Source organism: Odontomachus brunneus, unplaced genomic scaffold (genome assembly GCF_010583005.1).
Source record: "Odontomachus brunneus isolate Ranch 3 - 2012 unplaced genomic scaffold, Obru_v1 Obru_scaffold_067, whole genome shotgun sequence".
Taxonomy (NCBI): Eukaryota; Metazoa; Arthropoda; class Insecta; order Hymenoptera; family Formicidae; genus Odontomachus; species Odontomachus brunneus.
The window spans coordinates 1,189,656-1,214,384 of record NW_022639517.1 but is presented as its reverse complement, the minus strand read 5'-3'; the positions used below and the strand labels follow the sequence as shown (position 1 = coordinate 1,214,384).

At 31.7% G+C, this 24,729-nt stretch overlaps 1 protein-coding gene across 12 annotated transcripts in view; it reads left to right on the top strand.

The window, feature by feature from the left end:
• Positions 1-24,729, top strand: part of LOC116846699 (rho guanine nucleotide exchange factor 11) — a 660,614-nt gene that overhangs the window by 558,372 nt on the left and 77,513 nt on the right. For all 12 annotated transcript variants that reach the window (XM_032820895.1, XM_032820894.1, XM_032820888.1 and 9 more), the window contains one exon: positions 6,479-7,960. In XM_032820895.1, coding sequence (XP_032676786.1) covers positions 6,479-7,960 — 1,482 coding nt within the window. The remainder of the gene's footprint in view (positions 1-6,478; positions 7,961-24,729) is intronic.

Below are 24,729 nucleotides of genomic sequence, written 5' to 3'. Positions count from 1 at the left end.
TACTAGAGAATGAAAGTTGGGGTTATGTTTGTTGACAATATTCGTCAGCTGTTAGGAGAATATAATAGCGCGGCAGTAGCGGTCTTACGGTCACTAAACTGAACGCTGGCACCATTTATAGGGGAATTCCGGTTTCATACTTCTACACCTGGTATATATATTTTTTTTTTTATGTATACAATGTTTTATTATATGACAATGTTTTATTATATGGCAATGTTTTATTATATGAAAATGTTTTATTATATGACAATGTTTTATTATATGGCAATGTTTTATTATATGAAAATGTTTTATTATATGACAATGTTTTATTATATGGCAATGTTTTATTATATGAAAATGTTTTATTATATGACAATGTTTTATCATATGACAATGTTATATACAATGTTTTCATACGAAAGTGATGTACTAAAATATATATTTCATTGTAAGTAATGCAAAATATGTGTTTATATTTGTGTTTGCGTTAAACAAGACTGACACTTCCCTAATTATCCCTGATTAATAGTATAAAAACACATATGCAAAACAAATGTATCATATTCGAAAAATATTAATTACATGCCCTAAGGTAAGAAAAAAAAAACACCGCACAAGGATAACTCATCGCCGGGTTACAAACGTTCGCTGCCGGCTCAAAAATTTTCGGTGTAGGAGCCTCAGTCTGCTCAGCCACGCCGCCTCGCTGAAAGACAGTCGCATTTTTAGCCATATCCGTGATACAGTCCTGCAACCCAAACTTTATACAGTAATTTCTCACAAAGGCCCATTGGCACAAACTCCAATTAGGATGTTGATGCTTAACATCGCAGCTAGCGAACGTGCTATGTCTCGTTCAGAAATCGATTTAGCAGATTGTGGCATCTCCTTGTTAGTTTTTTTTTTCTAGTCGAGTCAAATTCCTTATCAGAAAAAAATGCCTTTATCTCGCATAAAGTATTTGAATAATAATGGAGAGAGCAATAGAAGTTATGTCGTTATACTTTACATCAAACATTTCTCGAGATATTTTGAGAAACGTGATCAAAAAATGGATAAAAAATTAACTTTCTTAGATATTAACAAATTAATGGATTGATAAGACCACATAAAAATCACAGCTTTCATTCTATTTAATAACAACGTAATTTATTAGTTGAAATGTAAGGATTGTAATATTTCTTATGTCGGACAAACTGTCTACTCTCTAAGTTAAATAACATAAAAGAATGAACTACTCAGCGTCTTTAGTCGTTTACAAACTCATTTTGATTCACAACCACACATTCGATTAGGAGAATATGTTAATATTAGACAAAGAAGTCTTTTACAACAGAAGACGCATTTCTGAAATGCTACAGATTAAAAAATAATGTCATTAATTTACAAAGAGATACAGTATCTAGATGATTCCTACCTTCCTATTATTAACTGTAACCACACGTTTTTTTCCCGGGTCCGTGCAGTCGGTACACGGATCAGACACAGTACAAGTATAATTAATAATCGGCCGTTCGGCGAATTGGTGAGACCCGACAGCTCACGAATCCAATGGGCGCCAGGTACGGCGATCCGTACCCACTAACTCTACAATCACTAAAAGATAGTTTCGCCGACGAGCACAGCTCGTTCTCCGCCTGAAAAGGCTCACACGCAAAACTAGTAGCTCAGTCCCGCTCTTGGTAGAGGGGCTGGTTCGTGACAAGTCGAAGCCAAAAGATGCAGATGTTAAAGATCTTGCAAAATATATCGCAGTATAATATAATGACTTTATTTCGGCAGCGGATACAATGATGGTTATTTCGGCAGCTACAGTTTAATAACAATCTTACTCGCGTTCGCGACGGGTATTCGGCAGCGCAATATAATGGTCGTGACCGACGAAGGTTATGACAGCCACGTAGGCACTTGACGGTGTGCTCGCTCGTCGGCACGCGAAACAGCGAATGTTCAGCAGATAATTAGTATCAAAAATATAACCTGGAGCTCTCCTCGTTCGCGAAAGGGACGCGAACTCTCACCCTCGCCCGGGTGGACGGTCGAGCCCTCGCTCTCCGACGCATTGGCTGGTCCGCGACCCGAAAGCTGTTCGTTCTCTTTAGAACGGACGCACCAAATTGGTCGCGAAACAGGCACAGTTGGTTGCAGGCAGCGGCGATTCCTCCAGGTTCACAAAAGAACGCAGTAAAACGGCAGCGGCCTTAAACCCGTATCAGACTACCGACTGCACAAACTGACCCAACTGCCGACTACACCTATCGACTCTCAATAGACCAATCACAGTGAAACGCCGATTGACTGGATCGGCCGACTCGCATTTAGACTTCAGTCTATTTTTCGAGTCGGCGACTCGAGTCGTAGCCAATCATATGGTAGTTCATGTGATAACGCAACTATTTTCTTCTTCTAATATTTTGAGATTTCTTAAAAGAAAGTTTTATATTTCTTGACATATATGCCATTATTTTACTATCATACAGAACTTAACTTAATGACAATAGGTGCATTCAGCGAACTCAACAGTTGCACAACAGTTGAACAATTCGTCAATGTATTGGTCTAGATTTAGGAATCTAATAGTAATAATCAATAATCGCTAATTGCTCATTGAGCGCTTTTCCCGCGCCTATTTATTGCACTTTTTGTTCTCTAGCAGATGTCACTAGTACGATCAGTCGGCAACAGTCGTCAATAAGTGTGATTGACCGACTGGAGTCGGCAGTCGTAGTCGGCAGTCGAGTCAGCCTGCAGTCGGTAGTCTGATACGGGCTTTACGGGTCCTCTGGTCGAGTCATCGTCATCGTAGTCTGCGTCGCTATCGGCTTTGCGTATGGCACGTCCTTCACAGTTTTCACAGTTTCCGTGATTACAGGAAGATAACGAGAGCTCTCGAGCAATCGTTGGAATCCGATTTTATCCCAGTTCGAATCGCTCTTCTCGACAGCTTTTGGCCCTTAATTGGCCGATTTCCGGGATCAAATCCCCCAGTTTTGACCTTGTTTGTGGCGACAGTTTCGTCTCAGCCCGTATTTCATCTTAGCAATTCATCGGTTGTTCCGACCTTGGGGTTTCATCTTGTCGGCAGCCGTTGTTTCTCTCGATCCCCAAGCCTCGCAGCGTCTTCGCTCGGCTCGGAGGATGCTCCGGGTCGCGGAGGATGCGCTCGCCGGCGTCGCTTAGGCTGCGGCTGTCCTCCGCTCGTTCGCGGTGTCCGTCGATTCCGTCCTCACGGCTTCCTTGCGGCAGCCCGTGATCGGTCTACGTCGGCAGCTTTTTCTCGACGTCCAGTATCCTTGTCGGCCACTTCTGGCTGAAATATGCATGCTTAATTTGGCCCGCCCTGTCGATCTCTAATTATTATTAAGATTTATAGGAACGATTCACCTGGGACATTCGGTCCCCGATATATTCCCCTCGAGAACTCCTCCCACGGCGGTAGCAAATCATTCCTGGTATGGATCTTCTTTCTTCTCGACTCGACCTCTTGATGACCGCATTTTTACATAAATAAATGAGGGCTGCGCAGGTTCACGTCCTGTCCGCCTTACGGCTAGGATGCGACATCCATGTGCAGCTGGAAAGTTCATTTTCGCGTGACTTTTCGCGTGACGGGTGATAATTCAAAATCGCCACGTCACATAACAGACTATCGTTAGCCAGAAATGAAGTAGCTCGGTATACAAATATGGTATCTAATTTCTGACATTTTTTGACAGTGTTCTCGTCCGTTATATTAAAATTATAAATATTATGTATAAAACTGCTTTGTCTCTCATATTGTGTTTGTGTCTTGTCCGCACTTTACGTAGAAATTTAATAAATGATACATAGCCCAAGAAACACAGAACAGTTAAAATGACGTCAAATGACGTCAAGGAAATGTTTTACTAGTATAAGAACTAGGGTAGTTTTTATTTACTCTTGGTAAAAAATTTTTTTCGAATTTTTTCCGCGGCATCCTCCAAAAAGTTTCCATATAACAAAAAAATAATTCCTATCAAGTTTAAGTTCGATCGGATAACAAGAATCCGTGCCTGCGGGTCATTAAACTTTGGAGTACTCTTGTATTAAGTTGTCTACGTTATCAATATTTTTTAAAGCGTGTTTTCCACAGAATTCGCCCTAGAGGACTTTTCTTTTTTCTTTCTACATCGTTTAAGATCTTATAGTCTCATTTAAACAATTAAATAAATTGTTGATGATTATAAAAATAAAAATAAATAGTTATTGCATTTATTATTTGAGCTATAACAAATCATGTATGGACTATAAAAGTTGCAATAGTATGTTTGCGTGCATGCACGCGCGTGTATATACTCTAGTAGCATAAAATGTTGGCGCAGTATTGGGAAATTATGTAAATCCAATGTTAAATATTGGGTATAAATTGATTTCCCATTTGGGAAATTGGTCCAATATTGTAAGATGGATATCGCTTCTCATTTAACCAATATTGGTCAGCAATATTGGTCCAATAGCATTGGACAATATTGGGCAAATGTTAAGCAATAATATTTACTCAGTTTTTTCACGTTGGACATTAATTGGATCCTAATGTGAAACTAATCCCAGTAAACGTTAGATATTCCTGGAAAATTTATAAAATGTTCCTAAAATCCAAAATTAATAATCCAAGAATATCCCAAAATATTCATAGAATATACAAGGAATATTCAAATAAGCGTTAAAAATTCCATTTTTTTAATATTAGCGAATTGATTGAAATGAAGAACTAGTCAGCGTTTGCTGACTTTATTTGAAATTTAAAATTACTTGATTCCAAATATTATATTGCACTTAAAAATTCTCACTAACACTGGGATTCGAACTTGGACTTGAGGCATCTTTGGATTATGAGCCTATTGCTTTAGACATTACATCACTTTTTCGATCAATATAAACGTCTTATATTTTGTCTATATATGTTGCAATTAACGCAGTAATATAATTTTTTTATATGATTTTTTATAATATTATTCAATTTTAATAAAAATTATATTTTTCGTACTTTTATTATTAATTTAAATCTTAACTAGTGAGGTAAGGTCTACGAAACACCGCACTTTCTATTTCAGTCTTAAAATTTGTATAGTAAAAATTTTTTTATTGCTCTTATTAAATAGACAAAGTCATAAGAGATTATGAAATAACGTGTAAATGTTGAAATATAATATTGGCAATAGATTACCATTTACTCAGAAATCAATATTAATATTATATTAGGAAATATTGGCCAATGTACTTCCAATATAAACGCAATATCATGTAATTGTTGAAACATAACATTAGTCGTTCATTGTCCTTCATTCTATATGTAATATTCATATGTTGGGAAATATTGGCCAATGCACTTTCAATGTAAATGCAATATTGTATATTTATTGACGTGTTATATTGGCAATATATTAACATTTATTCTGAGATCAATATTAATTTTATATTGGGAAATATTGGCCGTATTTTTAATGTAAATACAATATTATATAAACATTTTACGTACAATATTAGTTATATATTTGTAATTATTGCATGCCTAATATTGGCTTAACATTGAGGAATTTGGCCAATGTAAATGCAATACCATCTTATTATTGACACGTAATATTGGCAATAAATTAACATTTAATCTGTAATCAATATTATACTGGCCATATTGCAAATATTGGCCATTGCATTGCCAACATAAACAAAATATCGTGCAATTGTTGAAACATAACATTGGCCGTACGTTGGCCTTCATTCTATATGTAATATTCATATTACATTGGGAAATATTGGCCAATGCATTTTCAATGTAAATGCAATATTGGGTATTTATTGATGTGTAACGTTGGCAATATATTAATATTTATTCTAAGATCAATATTAATTTTATATTGGGAAATATTGGCCAATGCATTTTCAATGTAAATGCAATATTGGGTATTTATTGATGTGTAACGTTGGCAATATATTAATATTTATTCTAAGATCAATATTAATTTTATATTGGGAAATATTGGCCAATGCATTTTCAATGTAAATGCAATATTGGGTATTTATTGATGTGTAACGTTGGCAATATATTAATATTTATTCTAAGATCAATATTAATTTTATATTGGGAAATATTGGTCAACGTATTTCCAATGTAAATCCAATATTATATAAATATTTAACGTACAATATTAGTAATATTTAATTATTCCATATACAATAATATTGGCTATAATATTATTCCATATACAATAATATTGGTTGAATATTAGAAAATATTGGTCAATATATTCCCAAGATAACCAATGTAAAGCCAATGAATTTTGTTACTAGGGTATACGTGTGTCTTACAATCTAGAAGATATCTAATTTTGTGTGTGTATATTTAAAAATTATAAACAGATAAATAAATGTGAATTACACACGTTGCATCTGATGTATGCGTTCTAAGCAAATAAAATTTAATACTCTAGCTCATTGTAATCATTAATCATTGGTACTGTTTTTTTTTTTTCAGAACTATTTCATACCGAACGTTCTCACGTTCGCGCGTTGAACGTGCTTTTGCATGTCTTCCATAAACCGTTGCTGGAGTCCCAAGTGCTGCCATTAGATCAAATACAGTTGCTTTTCTCGAATCTGGACGAAATGCTAATGATCCACTCGCGCTTTAATCAATCGATGAAACGGAAGAAGAAAGAGAATCCGTGCGTGGGTGATGTGGGTGAACTTTTACTAGAGATGTTTGATGGTGAGGCCGGCGAAGCATTCGAAAAAGCTGCGTCGACTTACTGCGCTAAACAGCAAGTTGCACTAGACGCTCTACGTGATCGTCGACGTAAGGATTCTAAGCTAAATTCTTTTCTGAACGAAATAGAAGCAAATCCGCTGTGCCGTCGACTTCAGCTAAAGGATCATATACTTACCGGTATGTTACGGCTCACTAAGTACCCACTGCTTTTTGAAAATCTTGCCAAATATACGCCAGATAACAATGAAAAAGAGAAAGCGGCCGTGCTGCGAAGCCTTGAACGTAGCAAGGAAATCCTAAGTCGTGTAAATCAGGCAGTGAGGGAGGCTGAGGATCATCAACGGCTCACTGAGATTCAACGGACAATCGATCGATCAGCTTTCGACAAGTTTGATCATCCAACTGTACAGGAATTCAAGAATCTCGACATTACGAAGCGTAAGCTGATCTATGAAGGACCTTTACAGTGGCGTCGCACCGAGCCAAATCGCTCAATGCCGAATCGTTCAGTATCGAAACCGGTGGATTTACATGTGGTATTACTCGACGATACAATCTTTTTCTTGCATCGACAAGACGATAAATATCTATTAAAATTTATTAACACGACAAATCAAGCGGGTAATTCCGTGCTCAGTCCAATCGTCAAGCTATCTACTGTATTGGTGCGTGTCAATGCCGCCGAGAAAGACTCTTTCTATCTAGTTAATACCTCGCAAAACGGCGCACAAATGTACAATCTGGTGGCACCATCCCCTGTGGAACGTCAGCTCTGGTGGAAGCACATTTCCGAGGCTGTAGAAGCTTACAAGGCACGTGATCGTCAAGGTAGAAGACCAACGCCGCCTACTTCTCTCCCAGAAGAGTCAACGCACGTAATAGAAGACGCGTCATCCTCTGTCATGGAAGTGGATAACACAGTCGCCGAGAAGGATCAAGGATTGCAGAATCGAGAAACGCGAGAGCTTGAGCAGGGTGAAGCTGTTGTTACTACTATTACTTCCATTACTCCTTCTATTTCTGCTACTGCTGTTACTGCTGCTACTACTACCACTACCACTACCACCACTACTACTTCTACTACTACTAGTATTATTGCTGCTGCTACTGCTGCTACTACTATTACTACTACTACTGTTGATACACAAGAACATGACGAGAAGACATCAGATTCTTCTACAGAGACTTCAACGACCGAACAAACACAACAACGAGTGCAACAGCAGTCGACTGAGTCATCAACAACAGGTTGTATTAAAAAAATTTGTTTAAATATTTAAAAAAATTTATGTTACAATAATTTTGTTTAACAAATATTAACATTATTGAAGTCATCTATAATAACTTTTTGACCTTGACGTATGTTACCAATTGACGCTGAATCACCTTCAAAAGAATCTGTCTGGCGCTTATTGTTTGTTAAAAAATTATTAATGAAAGAAGTTAAATGAAAAGAAACGTAAAAAAGTTAAGTGGAAAGAACGCAATTTTTGTATAACATATACAGAGCGTTTATTTAAAAAGTTTTAATCTCAATATTTTTTATGCATTATAGAAAGAAATTTGGAACATAAAAGTTATAGGGTTTTGAGAAAAACATATGATGGCAATTTTGAAAACTACATAAGCTACGATTTTCAAGGTCATTTCAAGGTTAACTTTTTTCTTAAATGAAAAGAGGTATTTTTTTATTTCAGAATTAAAAAAGCAGAAAATTTTGCGTTTTAAACTTTTTAAGACTTATCTTTTAATAGTTTTTTTTTTTTTTACTGAAAGAATATTAGTAAATGTTAAAATACGTGCATGTCTTGTAAACTTATATGAATGTGTATACGTATGTGTGCCAGTATGTGAGGATGAAGAATGAAATAAACAACAAATATCGTGGATTAGTAAACGTGGATCATTGAGTGTCCATCAAGGCAGAAACCACTTGACTGGCATGCGCGTCAAAAGGCGCATTCGCGACTATTCCAAAGCTTGCACGCGCGCCAAAAGACGCACGCTTTACGTCAGAAAGAACTTGCCTTACTTCTTCGCTAGAAATATATTATTGATCTTAAAAAGTCACTAATCTGATATTTTCGACATCAAGGAATCCGAATTTCATGACAAAATTAAAGAATTTTGGTAAACCTTTACATTAACGGACCCAGCACCGATGACTTTAACCTTCATATATATGATAGAGGTCACTCTCCTGAGTAACGTTCAGAAGGTTTTAGCCATCGCTTATTGTTCGTTAAAAAGTTATTAACAAAAGAAGTTACATAAAATGAATGTAATTTTTGGACACTGTATATACAAAAACATCGAATTTATAGGTTAGGAAGGTGCCAGCTGTACGCACGTACACACACACACACACACACACACACACACCGCCGGGTGAATGCATGCGTATGCAACTGAACGTAACATACGCATATACGTGTACTGTTTACCATATTTTTTAACATTATTATTTCAATATATTTATATAACATTATTATTTCAATATATACTGTGTACCAAAATTATGTTACTCAGGAGAGTGACCTTTATCATATATATGTAGTTCAAGGTTATTGGTGCTAGGTCCGTTAATGTAAAGATATATCAGAATTTTTAATTCCCGTTGTACTATTGTGAGTTTAACCCTTTATGTCACGGATTTTTCTGCACAATAATTCCTTTCCTCAATCGATATCTGAGGATTTTTGGAGTCACTAATTACGAATTTGAAGTCAGTTTTTGAAAATTTAAGATGGCGGACCCAATATGGCGGACAACAATTTTAAAACTCCCTCGATTTCTGTGAAAATTGGTTAGTCATTAGTATTGTCCTTTTTGGCGTCGCTGATTACGAATTTGAAATCATTTTTTTGAAATTCAAGCTATTCACAGACTCAACTTCACTCATTTACGGAAAGAAATATAATTTATCCCGATTGTTGGTATTTTAGTTCACCATATTCAATTCGCTATCTTGAATTTAGAAATTTTTTAGGTTGCATCATCATCTACAGCTAAAAAAACATCTAACAAGTCATTTTTTCCATAGGTTTACTTTGCAATAAAAAGACAAATGATTTTTTTTAAATACCATTTTTTTACATTAATTTGTTTATGAATAATTAAATTTGCAAAATTTAATTTAGGAATTTTCACAGAAATCGAGGGAGTTTTAAAATTGTTGCCCGCCATATTGAATCCGCCATCTTGAATTTTCAAAAACTGACTTAAAATTCGTAATTAGTGACCCCAAAAATCCTCAGATATCGATTGAGGAAAGGAATTATTGTGCAGAAAAATCCGTGACATAAAGGGTTAAACTCACAATAGTACAACGGGAATTAAAAATTTTGATATATCTTTACATTAACGGACCAATAACCTTGAACTACATATATATAATAGAGATAACCCTCCTGAGTAACATTCAGGAGGTTTTAGCCGTCGCTCGTTGTTTGTTAAAAAATTATTAACAAGTTCTATGCAGATGATTCTATTATAGGCCAGCCAGCACAAATTCGTTCCTGGAATATCTTCCGATCTTCCAGCAGGAAGATTTGAATATTTGTAGAAAGTTCTTTTAAGAAGATAAATATTCTAGGAATATTCTTATGTTTTCAAAAGAACATTATCTTAAATATTCTAATAATATTCTTCGGGAATATTCCCACATATATTCATAGAATATTCTATGCATGATTTAATTTTCGATCGAGGAATATTCTACACCGGAAAAAAAGTTTGTTAGAAAAATTGTTAAATAAAAAGGAAGATCTTTAATCCTAGAATTTTTGTTGTGGTTGCTAATGTGACTCTAGTTATTGCAATCTTTTTATAATGGTGTGCCATTTAATTAATTTCATTTATAATTTGCTTGGAAAAAATCGCTGATTCCAGTTGGACTCGAACCTGAGACCTTTAGTTCTTGAGGAACTCGTCTTATCTACTGAGCCACTGTTATTAACTGATGAGAATAACTATTAAAATGGTACATGTGTCATTCGCTTTGAACGTTTATTCGCTTTCGAAGTATTCTTTATTAATGTACCGAATTTAGTACAGAATAAAAATTTTCAATTAGCTCCTTCAAACTTTTCATTATATGAAAATGGGTGTATCCCGTATCACATATGCTTACAAAATTATTTTCCGAATATTCGAATTTACAAGGTTTCTTGAATATTTGAAAAGTCATTTTCGCCGAATATTCCATAAAACGTACATAATATTATTCAATTATAAATATTCCAGATTAAATCACATAGAAGATTCATATTCCTATAATGATATTGGAATTTTCTTTTCATAATATTCATATGAGAAGATTTATAGGTCTTTCCACGAATATTATATTGCTGGCTGGATATATAAAATTATTTTTCGAATATTTCAATATACAAGATTTTTTAATATTTCAAAAATCACATTCGGGTAATATTCCATACAAAATACATAATATTATTCAATTACGAATATTCCAAATACCATTACAGAGAAGTACCATTACAGATTCATATTCCTGTAACAATATTAGAATATTTATTTCAGAATATTCCTCTAAGACGATCTATAGCATTTTCCGGAATATTCTGGGATAATCTGTGTTGGCTGGAAGGAACATCTAAGCTTCGCAATGAATCCATATTTACAGTTTCGAAGTCTCTACAAATTAGTTTAAATTCGTAAAACCTGCTTTAGAAAAGGTGTATTATATATAATACACTATGATTTAAAAGGTTAATACGCACGGAAAATTATTTCTTTTATATTGATTTGAGAATTGAGATTATGCTTTCATAATATTGATCTTTAAGTCAGATGAAATTAATAAATAAATGTAATAAACATTTCCAAAACGTATAAACATAGTTAACCTTCATGTATTTCCTGGTGATACGACCCTAAAATGTACAACGATAGAATTTTATATCCTTTTTTTGGTTTTCTATATTTTATTTGTTTATATATTATTTGTGTTTTTACGTTTTGCATTTGTTTGTTTCTTTATATATATTGTTTTTATAATTTTAATTATATGTGGTATTCTTCGAAAAAAGACATGCAAAATAGAATGTATACAACATTTTATCGTCACATCCATTGGACGTGAAAATGTTTATTATATTCTTTTATTAATGTTATTTGACTTAAAAAACAGTATTATGAAATCGTAATTTCAGTTCTCAAATCAATGTAAAAGAAATAATTTTCCGTGAGTATTAAATCCACAACAGTGCAACAGAGATTAAAAATTCTTTAATTTTGACGTGAAATTCGGATTTCTTGATGCCAAAAACATAAAATTAGTAACTTTTTAAGATCAATAATACATTTCCAGCGAAGAATTAAAGCGAGTTTTTTCTGGTGCCAAGCATGCGTCTTTTGATACGCGTGCAAGTTCTGGGATAGTCGCGGATGCACCTTTTGGCGTATATATTAGGTGGTAAACTTAGTTCCTGCGGTTTTTTTGTTTAAAAAACTCATTTATTTCGACATCAAAAGCAAAAAATACATTAATCGAAGTATTTTCCCTCGCTAGCTATACATTTTTCCCATCTTTCGGGCAACGCGTAGATTCCGCGACGATAGAACGATTGGTCTTTTGATGCAATCCATTCGTCGATCCATTTTCGCACATCCTCGTAATTTCTGAAGTGTGTATCCACCAAGCCGTGCTGCATCGACCGGAACAAGTAATAGTCCGAAGGAGCTAAGTCTGGTGAATACGCTGGGTGCGGGAGAACTTCCCACTCGAGCTGCATCAGTGTTTCTTTGACGGCTTTGGCAACGTGTGGTCGAGCGTTGTCGTGCAAAAGCATGACTTTACGTCGATTGCTGGCTACTGCTGGCCTTTTTTCCAACAATGCTTCATTCAGACGGTTTAATTGTGATTGATATCGATCCCCCGTGATACTTTCGTTCGGTCTGAGTAGCTCATAATAAACGACGCCGTGCATATCCCACCAAATGCAAAGCATTGCTTTGTGGCCATGAATATTTCTCTTTGGTGTGGATGTCGATGGTTGGCCAGGGTCTACCCATGATTTTCTTCGTTTAGGATTATCGAAGTATATCCATTTTTCATCGCCAGTCACTATGCGCCACAAAAAACTCTTCTTTTTCTGCCTGGCGAGCAGAGAAATAGAGATGTTTAAGCGATTCGCAATGGCATTTGCGGTTAATTCGTGTGGTACCCATTTTCCCTCCTTTTGAATTTTTCCCATTGCATGTAGACGTTTGGAAACAGCCATCGGAGTAACATTTAATGCTGCAGACAATTCTTGGAGCGTTTGAGTAGAGTTTTCGTCCAATAATGCCTGCAAATCGGTGTCTTCAAACTTTTTCGGTTGGCCTGAGCGTTCTTTATCATTGACATCAAAATCACCACTCTTAAATCGCTGAAACCATACTTGGCATGTTCTTTCCGATGGAGCATAATTGCCATAAGCTTCGAAAAGCAATTTATGAGCTGCAGCTGCAGTTTTTTTCAAGTCAAAGTAATGAAGCAGCACATGTCGAAAAAACAACTTATCACGTTCCATATTTAATCAAAAGAAAAAATAGCACTGCTCGCTTAAATGAATCTCTTTGCACTGAATTTTATTGACAAATGTCTAACCTCTAAAATGCAGCCAGTTTCAGATGTCAAAATAAATTACACCTATAACTAACGTCATCTAACTGTGAGCCGCAGGAACTAAGTTTACCACCTAATACCAGTCAAGTGATTAAGCGTCAATGATCAACAGTCCTAGTTTTTAACTTTCTAAAAGTTACAGTGATTGCTTATTATTTATAATCCTTTATTAAAATGTTCTAAAGTACTCTCATTGTTTTACAATGAGTGCTTCAGTCAAAAATGATTCGTAGAAATGACATCATTTCGAATAATGTCAAAAGTTGTTGATCCGAAATTTGCGTCAAAATTTCGACGTTTTTAAATAACAAAAAGTTGCGTATATAGGAAATTTGACATAGTTTGCAACATTTTATATGCATATTTTAATACAATTTTATATTTTTAAGATTTTGCGTTTAAAAGTCGAATTAACATTTCTTAAAAAGTATTGCTAGTTGGTCAGTAATAAATTACTATTATTCAATCGTTTTATTATTAGTTTTGTTAGAAACTAATGTCCAGATAGCTAAAACTGCAAAAACAAATTTTGAGCAGAATCTGTTAGCAATTCCTGTTGGCAGTAAGACCACAGATTGCACACAAAATCTTTATCAGATGATGTTAGTAATGTTACAGAGTTGACAGAAACTGTTGACAGAAACTGATAGCAGGTTGGCGGCAGAAAGTAAGCAGAGCCTGCTGACAAAGTGACAACAGAAAGCGCGCAGAACCTACTAATCCAAATAACACAGCGTGTCATGGCAAAGATGAATCATATAATTGAAAATTTAATTATTTTCTATTTACTGCATTTGTATCAACATTCAATTGTCTATAATTTAATGTTGACAAAAAGCACAAGTATTCGCGAAATATTGTTAGCAAACATGAAGTTAGTAATGACAAACATTTTCTAATTGATAAAATAGCAAATTTCCGGCAATACGCAGTCATATCAATATATACGAACATTTCAGCAAATTGACTGCAAGATACCAGCAACAGTTGCTTCAAATACTTTTATTTTGCTATCATGTTGTTAAGAAGAGTGTAAAAATGAATTAAGGTTGTCCATTAATCTTATTTCTATTCTTTCTTTCGCTATTTAAAGAACGTCAAAAATTGTTTGTTTTATTAGAAATTTTTAATCGAAAAGAGGTAAAACAAGTAAAAATTGAATGCGGATACTGGCGTTAATATTTAAATTATAAAAAAATTGTAATATTTAAAAGTGTCAATTCATGCGCCAAATATTTTTCTAGATTTACATACGCGGTAATAAATGTTATTAATTAGAATATAATTGTCATTATCTTGCATTTTATTCGCTGATAATTCTTTGGGAATATTTATGTACTTGTTGTCAGCTTTAAATTGTATACAATTGAATTGACAAAAACGCAGCAAATGTGAAACAACTAAAGATATTATTTCAGGTGTTGTATGATGAGTATTTATCGAATGTATCGATAAGCTGTTTCTATTATTTTCTTTAGATATCCTATAAATCCTCTATTAACAGCCAATTAACACATCCTACAATACTCGTCCCTCAGGAAAAAAACTTTCAGAAAGTTATAGTTTTTTATAGTTACTGTACAAACATTTATAGTAACTGTTGACGTTCGAAGTCTGTGCAACCACTTTTATGAATTGTCGGTGACTGTTACTGCCACCTATTAGTAACTATCAACGTCTAATAATTTTTTAAATTTATTGGAAAATTACAAATTTCACTATTGGTCTACAGTAGTTTGCCGGAGATATAAAGTTATTATAGTTTTAAAGAGTCTTTTCTCTGATAGTTACTATTGATGTACAATTGTTCACAATATTGTTCAAACAATAAATTTTGGCAAACAGTTTGTGACAGTAATAACTCCACAAATACTTTTCACAACAATTGCACAACAAAATTGAAGTGAACAATATGGATAAGCTGTAAAAGACATAAATTACATGTACAGCTGATATATTATAGATGTGCTGATATAAATATTATAGATAGTTACTCCTGAAAGATATTTTGACGGTTTTGTACGTTTCTTTGAAACTATATGCGATTTTGACAGTTTTCTGAATACAGAAAATATTACTGGCAATGGTAAATAAATCAGTAATAAATTTTTGCTGCTCAGTTTTTTTACTTGTACTAATAATTTTTTACTGATATATTTATCATAGCCAGTAATACTTTCTGTAAAGAACCCTCACAACACCGAACATTGCAATAAGATTATGGATAGATGACCAGCTTACATATTTTAATGAGCATGTTACTGCAATCTGCCATTAACTTTACAAGATAACTTTATAACATTATAATATTGTCAAAATTAATATTATCTTTAATATTTCAGCAAACTCACGTGTAATTATTTTACTTTTTGTATATTCTGAAAATATTATACAATATATAACAATTTTTTTTATTAAGAAAGTAAATATAACTAAATTAAATTAAAATATTATTAATAAAATTAACTCTATTAAAGTAAATATAACTAAATTAACTCTATTAAAAGTAAATATAACTAAATTAAATTAAAATGTTATTAATAAAATTAACTCTAGGTAGTATTTACTGCTTTAAATTCTTTGAAAAATCGTAGAGACTAATATTCATCTTTCAGTCAGCGCTCCAAATCGTTCGTCAACACCTAGATAAACATATTTTACATAAATATTTTATGCGTATCTCTGACTTTTATTTTATTATATGAAATATTTGAACTAAATAGCTTATTTTTTGTAGTTGTATTAAATAATATAAAAAATTTAAAATTATTGCTTCGGCTGCATATGAGGACAATAAGGGACACTTATTATCAATTGAAGAAGTAGCACAGCAGCTAAAGTTATAGACTAGAACCTGGAAATATCTGCAGTTTTCAAATTCGCGTCCGATCAGTACTAAGTAAATTTTTCTTTTTTTTTAATTGTGAGATTTTTACAGGATACTAAACAGTTTTTCTATATTATTTGCTTCATTTTTCCTACAATTTTTTAAACAGTTCTTAACAGTATTTTTTCCTGAGAGCTGATAGAGCAAAACAAGTTGGCAAAAAATCGACATATGAGAACAATATATTGTACATTTTTTATGTAACAGTTATTGTAATTACTTGCAACGTATTTGCTGTAAATTTTCCATCATGTTTTTATTATCAGAACTTGTTCGCGTATTGAGGAATTATCTTGTCCTGTTTCTGCTTTGGTTAAATTGTCTAACTTGATAGCAATTTGCTATCAAAATTGCAGACACATTACTATCTGGGAACATAATCTTAGAGCAAATTAGAAAGCAAATAGAGCGGTAGAAATGTAGCAGACTGTAATTTCGTACATTATTTAATTTAAATCGAATGATGACATATATATGTACGCTTTTAAATGACTATTTAAATTGACATTTAATCCTTAGTATTGTCCTAATTTGCACTCGTTTTTTCTATGTTCTATTTTTCTCGCTTTTCTATTTAAAAAAAAATGAATAATAAATGATCCCTGCTTAAAATGATAGATAGAAAATAATAGAAAATTCTATCCTCCAATAGGGTTTTTTTTCCAATGGTGATTTTGTCTCCTTTATTCATAATTTAAGAAATTTGAGGAGATCTTTCATATATTATCATATCCTTAACAAATATCCTATAATATATATTCCTTATTATCTTATATACCTTTTTATTTTTCAATGATAATGAAAATTGTTTTGCTATGTAAATTTTGACAGAAATGTCTTATATGAAAGCTACTAGTTTTTTATAATACTTAAAGTTTATATCATAACTTATACAAGTATACGTGCGTATGTGATTCTATGTTACTCTAACCGCATATGTGACTCTAAATTATTCTATCCGTATGTATATGTAACTCTATATTATTCTATCCTCGAGTGTATGTGATTTTATGTTATTTTATCCGCGTATGTATGTGACTCTATGTTACTCTATCCGTGTATGTATGTGACTCTATATTACCCACCCAGTAAGCAAGAAATCATTAATACAACGTTACTACAATAATATTGAAAAACCTGTAATATTGTCAAATATATAGTGTTTAATATTGTATCAAATATCATTATGAACATTTTTTAACCGCGATTTGGAAGTTTCAATAATGTTGAAATATGGTTGCTATAACGTTTTAATCGGCAGAAATATTTTTAAGATGTTGCATTGATCTCAAATAAATGTTAAAGTAACATTTGAAAAATATATTTTTTGTAATGTTTTTAAAACGTTTAAACAACATTCAGAAAAATCATCACAAAATAATATATGAAAAATATAAATACAATATTATTAAAAAATGTCCAAACAATACACATGAAGTCTTATGTTGGTACTTTTAGAATTCTTTAAGGGGTCTCCCTACTTTGACTGGTCAAAAAAACCGATTTTTTTTGCATTTTCTTATAGTTTGATATATCAAAAATATATTTCCAAAGTCTTAGAGTTGAATTCGAAAAATTGGCAACGCTGTAAGCTTTGATTGGTAGCGGCGCGCAGATAAAAATCGGAGCGCTTGGCGCTGTCGACGTGCCGTAGTAACACCGACCCGTTCTAGCCGTTACGTTTGAAAACAGTTGACCGTCTGCTAACGTATTTCGACCTGCCTATTGAAAGGGGATCCTTCCTAAGAGGTGAATCGTTTAGTGCATTCTAGACTTTCATGTCGAGTAGACTTAAGCAACATTGAAACATTGCTAAAAATGGATAAAAAAAGTAATAAAGAACATTCGAAAGGCAGGCCATCCGTGAATAGAAAAAGAAAATTCAGAGGAAATCGTTACATTGTAGAGCAAGAGACGACTTTCACCAGCACATCAGCTGAAAAATTATTGAGAAATAATGAAATAAATGTTTCCGTTGACCATACTCATGGCTATCGTTTTTTACAGTTTTTTTCAGTATTTTCAGCTTTAAGTCAACTTGTTATTTGCAAAACTTGCCAGAAAAATGTACAATTTTATTTAGCGAAAGCAGTGCACGCGGCTTAAGTTTCAAAATAGTTGTGAATTGTGAGTGCGGAATAACATACATAAACTCGTTTATGATATTCGCCCTTTGATTAACTATGCATTCGAAATAAATCGTAGAATTGTGTGTATAATGTGCCTACTAGGAATCGAAAACGAAGGTTTAAATCTTTTTTGCGGTCTAATGGTCTAATAGATTTGACTAGAGAATTTTATAGTAAAACTTATTATAGTGCCTTAGAAAATGTGTATATTGCTTCGAAAACGTTTCTTCGTTTATGAATTGTATACTAGCTTAGCAATAAGGAAGAAAGACAAAAACCTTAGGAAACGAAAATTCAGACACATATTTGACAATTTCGAGTGATGGTGCATGGAAAAAGCGAGAATACTCTTCATTGATCGGAGTCGCAACTCTTACAGAAAAATACAGCTTTAAAGTGATTGATTTAATTATAAAAAGTAGTTATTGCCCACCAAACACAATGTTACATGTAACGTACATGTTAGTTGCAATTTCCTACTCAGCAATATAACTGTTATATAACATGCATGTTATATAACAGTTATATTGCTGAGTAGGAAATTGTAACTAACATATACGTTACATGTAACATTGTGTTTGCTGAGTGTAAACTGTATGAAGTATGGGAGAAAAAACTAGATGATTAAGAAGAATACGAGGAATGAAAAACAACTCATGCAGATAATTGTGCAGTGAATCACGAGGATTCTTCTGGAAAAATAGAAGTTACTGCTATTAAAGAAATGTTTGGCCGATCAATGAAAAATTACAATGTAAAGTATATACGCTATGTAAGCGACGATGACAGCAAAACATTCAAGAGCATTCAAGATTTAAATCCATATGAGGACGTGGAAGTAAAGAAATTAGAATGGGTTCTGCATATTAAGAAAAGAATGGGTTCGAGATTAAGATCAGAAAAGAAAAAACATATGGGCATAGACAATAAAAAACCTGGAAAATTGACCGATAAATTGATTAATGATCTAACTGTATATTATGGATTGGCAATTATGCAAAATATAGACTCAGTTGATAACATGAAAAAAGCCATTTGGGCGACTTACTACCATAAATGTTCAACAGATAAAAATCCGCAACATAACTATTGCCCTATCGGCGCCGATAGCTGGTATTCCTGGCGACGCGCCGAAATAGAAAACAAACTGATTAATTATGTACATGATCCTCCACTTACTGCTCTTGTTCAACAAGTTATAAAGCTGATTTATTCCAACTTATCTGAAAATGAATTATTAGAACGTTATTTAGGCGGGAACATACAAAACGAGAGTTTCAACGAACTGCTCTGGCACTTTGCGTCGAAACATATATATTCTGGAGCCAAAACTGTTGAAATTCCAGCTTATTCCAGCCACAGGAATATTTAATAAAGGTTTCAATGCTATTTTAAAAGTAATGGAGACAATGGGGATTGTTATTGACCGAGATGAATTCAAAGATGAAGAAGAAGGCATACTTTATGGCCCTGGAATAGTTGATTGATTGTAAGTATTATTGCTTGTTATATACTGTAAAACAGTACTTGAATATTTAAACGCGTTTTTCTCGAAACGACATTTTTCAAACTGGCAACAGCGATATCTGAAAAACTATTAAACCAAATGATTTAAAATTTTGGTAATATGTTAAGAACATGTCCTGTTTTCGCATGAACTAGAATTAAATCATAATTTTCAAAATTTGAATTTTGCGGCTCAAAAAACTAGCGATTTCTTTTAAATATTTAAAACTTCTTTTTTTTTAATTCTGTAAAATTTTTTCTTTTCATTATTTTTAGTTAATTCTAATTTATGCTATAGCCACACTCATACAAACTAAGAATCTATTTGTTTCTTTTGTTTCAGATACACATAACGGACGGAATCATTGTCGCCATGGACAAACTTTTTTTAAGCGCTTTTAATAAATCCATTATGATTTCAAATATATTCGATATTTTTATATAAAAAAAATTAAGTATACTCTTAAAATGTATTTAAATAGATGTACAAAGTTTGGAATTATATAATACTTTATAGATTTCTTTTAAAAAATTCTCAAAAATCACCTTTTTTTTAGAGCATTAAAGTAGGGAGATCCCTTAAGAAGTCTTTTAGAGATTTGTGCTATATGGGTAGGGATATAATACATGAAACAGACTGCTTCTATAAAATTTCCTAATAAATGCAAAGTGAAGAAGACAAAATCACCATTGGAAAGAAAGCCAGAATTTTCTATCATTTTCTATCTATCATTTTAAGCAATGATTGCTCTAAAGTATATTTTTATGATAAAATGTTAAAAAAATAGTTTAATAGCGTAAGATTCTTATAGAATTAAATATAATTCAATGTCATAAGTTTATATCAGGCGATTTCTCTTCATGATATGATATTATAAATTGTCTGTTATAAGAAAATATTCAATTCAGGAGTTTAAAATGGATAATACATTGTAGAAGTTGTAATTAGAAAGAAAATGTTTAAAATATACGGTATGATACAAAGTGATTGCATAGGTATATGTTATGATGAGGTATTATTAACAATTTTACATGAAACAGATGCAGTAAAATGGAAAGAAATTTTACATTAAGTTTGATTAATTATGAGAATGAAAATTTTCTAGAAGTTCTAAGATAGATTATGATTACACTTGTTCTTATAGGTTATTAAAGAGTAGCTTTAGATGAACTTTTGTGAAAGAATATTATAAGTAGATAACAAAATAATTATAAGTATTTAATACAAATTTGTACATATAGAAAAATATTAACTGACATTTAAACTTTCATATTCAACATTATTGAAGGAAATGGTATTATAAATTAATATTGAATTATATTGGAAATCTATTTAGGCGACATTAGTAAAAGATTTGTCATATTAATCAATATAGAAATTCTATCTTATGGAATAAGGTCCATAATCTTATGGAATAAGGTCATAATCTATCATTTTAAGCAGGGATGTAAAAGCATAAAAAGTATTATTAACCCGGGAGTGGGCGCGTATCGGTCATTTCCCCGTACTTTTTCGTTTCCTATTTATCAATCGGTCTAAAAAACCATAGCGCGCCCACTAAGGTTAGTCTTTTATCTCTGCGCTCGATATACCGTCAGCGTCGCTCGATATACCGTCGAACATCTATTGTCTTTTCGACATTTACTTAGACGGACGGTTTTCTCTTTTTTTGTTGAATCAATAAAATTTTCAACAGTACGCGTAATTGAAGTATATATTCTTGATTCAATAGCGATATTATTAAAATTAATACTTGAATTATTGAAATAACACATAATATAATAGTTTTAATATTGCCATTGAATCAAGAAGATTTATTCTCTATTTCTAACTTTATCAAATAAATTTTTAAGTTTATGAAATCAATGTTTAAGTTAAAGCAAAACGAGAGAAGCAAAAAATTCTTATTTTATTTTATTAAACTAAAAGAATGTTATTTTTTACTAATGCAATTAAAATAAAAATATTATAATTTTATTTCTAATATATTCACATATGTATAGTAAATTTAATGTTTCCTAAACATATTAGATATAAAAAAAGAAAAGAGGTAAAGAAAAAAAACGGAGAAAGAAGAAATAGTAACATAATAAGATCATTTCCTTCAATTATTATGTTTCTTTTAATAATTGATAATTTATTAATTATTACTTAATGAATTATTAATTATTACTTATTATACATATATGTCAGTGGCGTAGCCAGGGGGGCTGAGGGGGTTGCAGCCCCCTCCCGAAATTAATTTTCTGGGTTATACTAAGTGTGAGAAAAATTTTTTCGAATGACCTTTTTTTTGTTCGTCAAAAAAAATTACAGCTCCCTGAAACTTTTTTCTGGCTACGCCACTGATATATATGCTTAAATATATTTCGGTCGAAATGACCGATACACGTCGACTAACGTTGGTCCCGTTAACCCGTTTCGTCCTGAAATGACATAAATTTTATCTGTTGTTCATCACTAAATTTTATATTAAATCATGAGCGAGTTGAGCCAAAGTTGGTATACTGTAGGTTTTGAGTGTGCTCTTTAAGAATCTGACCTTCTTTTTTTACTATCATCAATATGAAATCCAATATGGCAACTTAAAGTTGGAGAAATCGAAAAAATCATCGATCCTTATTGTTTTAAACGCCATTTCGACAAGGAATGCATTTGTGAACCTGGCTAATCGTATATATTTGGTGGCATACAGACCTGTATTTTAAGATACTTCTACACGAAATTTAAATTTTTATATTTTTCATGAAAGATGGCGCTGTTTTTTCACAAAATTTCGTGTTTTGCAGATTATCTATAGTTTCTTAGTATATGACTAAAAATAAGGGTCATAATATTTACCAGGATAATAATATCAACATCAGTGAATGTTATTGGATGAGTACCAATTGTAATAGTGTCAACTAAACCTCAAAATACCGCAAAAACACTGTTTTTTTACAAATTTCGTGGTTATATTATAAAATTTTTTGTTTTTTGTGTCATAATTATTACAAAAAAAATCGTTATAAATAAACTTTACAAAAAAATTGTTATAAATAAATTTTACAAAAAATCATTATAAACTTTACAAAAAAAATCGTTATAAATAAACTTTACAAAAAAATTGTTATAAATAAATTTTACAAAAAATCATTATAAATAAACTTTACAAAAAAATCATTATAAATAAATTATAACAAAAGCTCAGCCAAAAGATATTTGAAAAAATATTGTTAAAACAATCTTATTCGGATCAATTGTACTCTCGTGAATACTTTATTGAAAAATACAAGACAATTTTATATCAAACGGTTCTCTTATTGTAATAACTATCAAAATATTATATCGATTATCGATGTAGTATAAAAAGCAAAGGCACGCCAAGTACTTTTTTGTGTAAGTTATTATAATTTTTTTAACATTATTGAATTTCTTTAATTATTTTATTTTTTATTTAATAATATATTACTAATATATTAATATCATATTTAATTTATAAATATATTATAACCAAAACCACATATGTTTATAAAATTAATAAATGATTAATCATTCGCACTTGGCGAATGTAAACTCTTGATACCATTGATACTTTTCTAGAGAGTATATAAAATTGTCTTGTGTTTTTCAATAGAGTATTCACGAGAGTACAATTGATCTGGATAAGACTGTTTTAACAATATTTTTTCAAATATCTTTTGTTGTAATTTATTTATAACGATTTTTTTTTAAATGTATTTGTAACGATTTTTTATTTAAGTTTATTTGTAACGATTTTTTTTGTAAAATTTATTTTAAATATCTTTTGTTGTAATTTATTTATAACGATTTTTTTTTAAATGTATTTGTAACGATTTTTTATTTAAGTTTATTTGTAACGATTTTTTTTGTAAAATTTATTTTAAATATCTTTTGTTGTAATTTATTTAAAACGACTTTTTTTGTAAAATTTATTTATAACGATTTTTTTAAGTTTATTTGTAACGATTTTTTTTGTAAAATTTATTTTAAATATATTTTGTTGTAATTTATTTATAATGATTTTTTGTAAAGTTTATTTATAAAAATTTTTTTGTAAAGTTTATTTATAACGATTTTTTTTATAATAATTATAACATAGAAAACAAGAAATTTTATAATGTAACCACGAAGTTTGTAAAAAAACAGTGTTTTTGCGGTATTTTGAGGTTTGGTTAACACTATTACGATTGGTACTCATCCAGTAACATTCACTGATGTTGATATTATAATCCTGGTAAATATTATGACCGTTATTTTTAGTCATATACTAAGAAACTATAGAAAATCTGCAAAACACGAAATTTTGTGGAAAAACAGCGCCATCTTTCATGAAAAACATAAAAATTTAAATTCCGTGAAGAAGTATCTTAAAGTACAGGCCTGTATGCCACCAAATATACACAATTAGCCAGGTCCACAAATGCATTCCTTGTTGAAATGGCGTTTAAAATAAAAAGAATCGATGATTTTTTCGATTTCTCCAACTTTAAGTCGCCATATTGGATTCCATATTGATGATAGTAAAAAAAGAAGGTCAGATTCTTAAAGAGCATACTCAGAACCTATAGTATACCAACTTTGGCTAAACTCGCTCATGATTTAATATAAAATTTACAGCGATGAACAATAGATAAAATTTATGCCATTTCAGGACGAAGCGGATTAATATACTCACTCTCGAGAAGCCTTAAAACGGTAAAAACATTTTTTATGCATAATGATAACACGATAACAATAATTAAGCATTACTGTTTAAATATACTTCTATTAATTTTTATTCAGTTTTACAATTATATTGAATTACAGATAATTCTAATACATTTTTCTTGATCTATAAAGAGAGGGAGAGAGAGAGAGAGA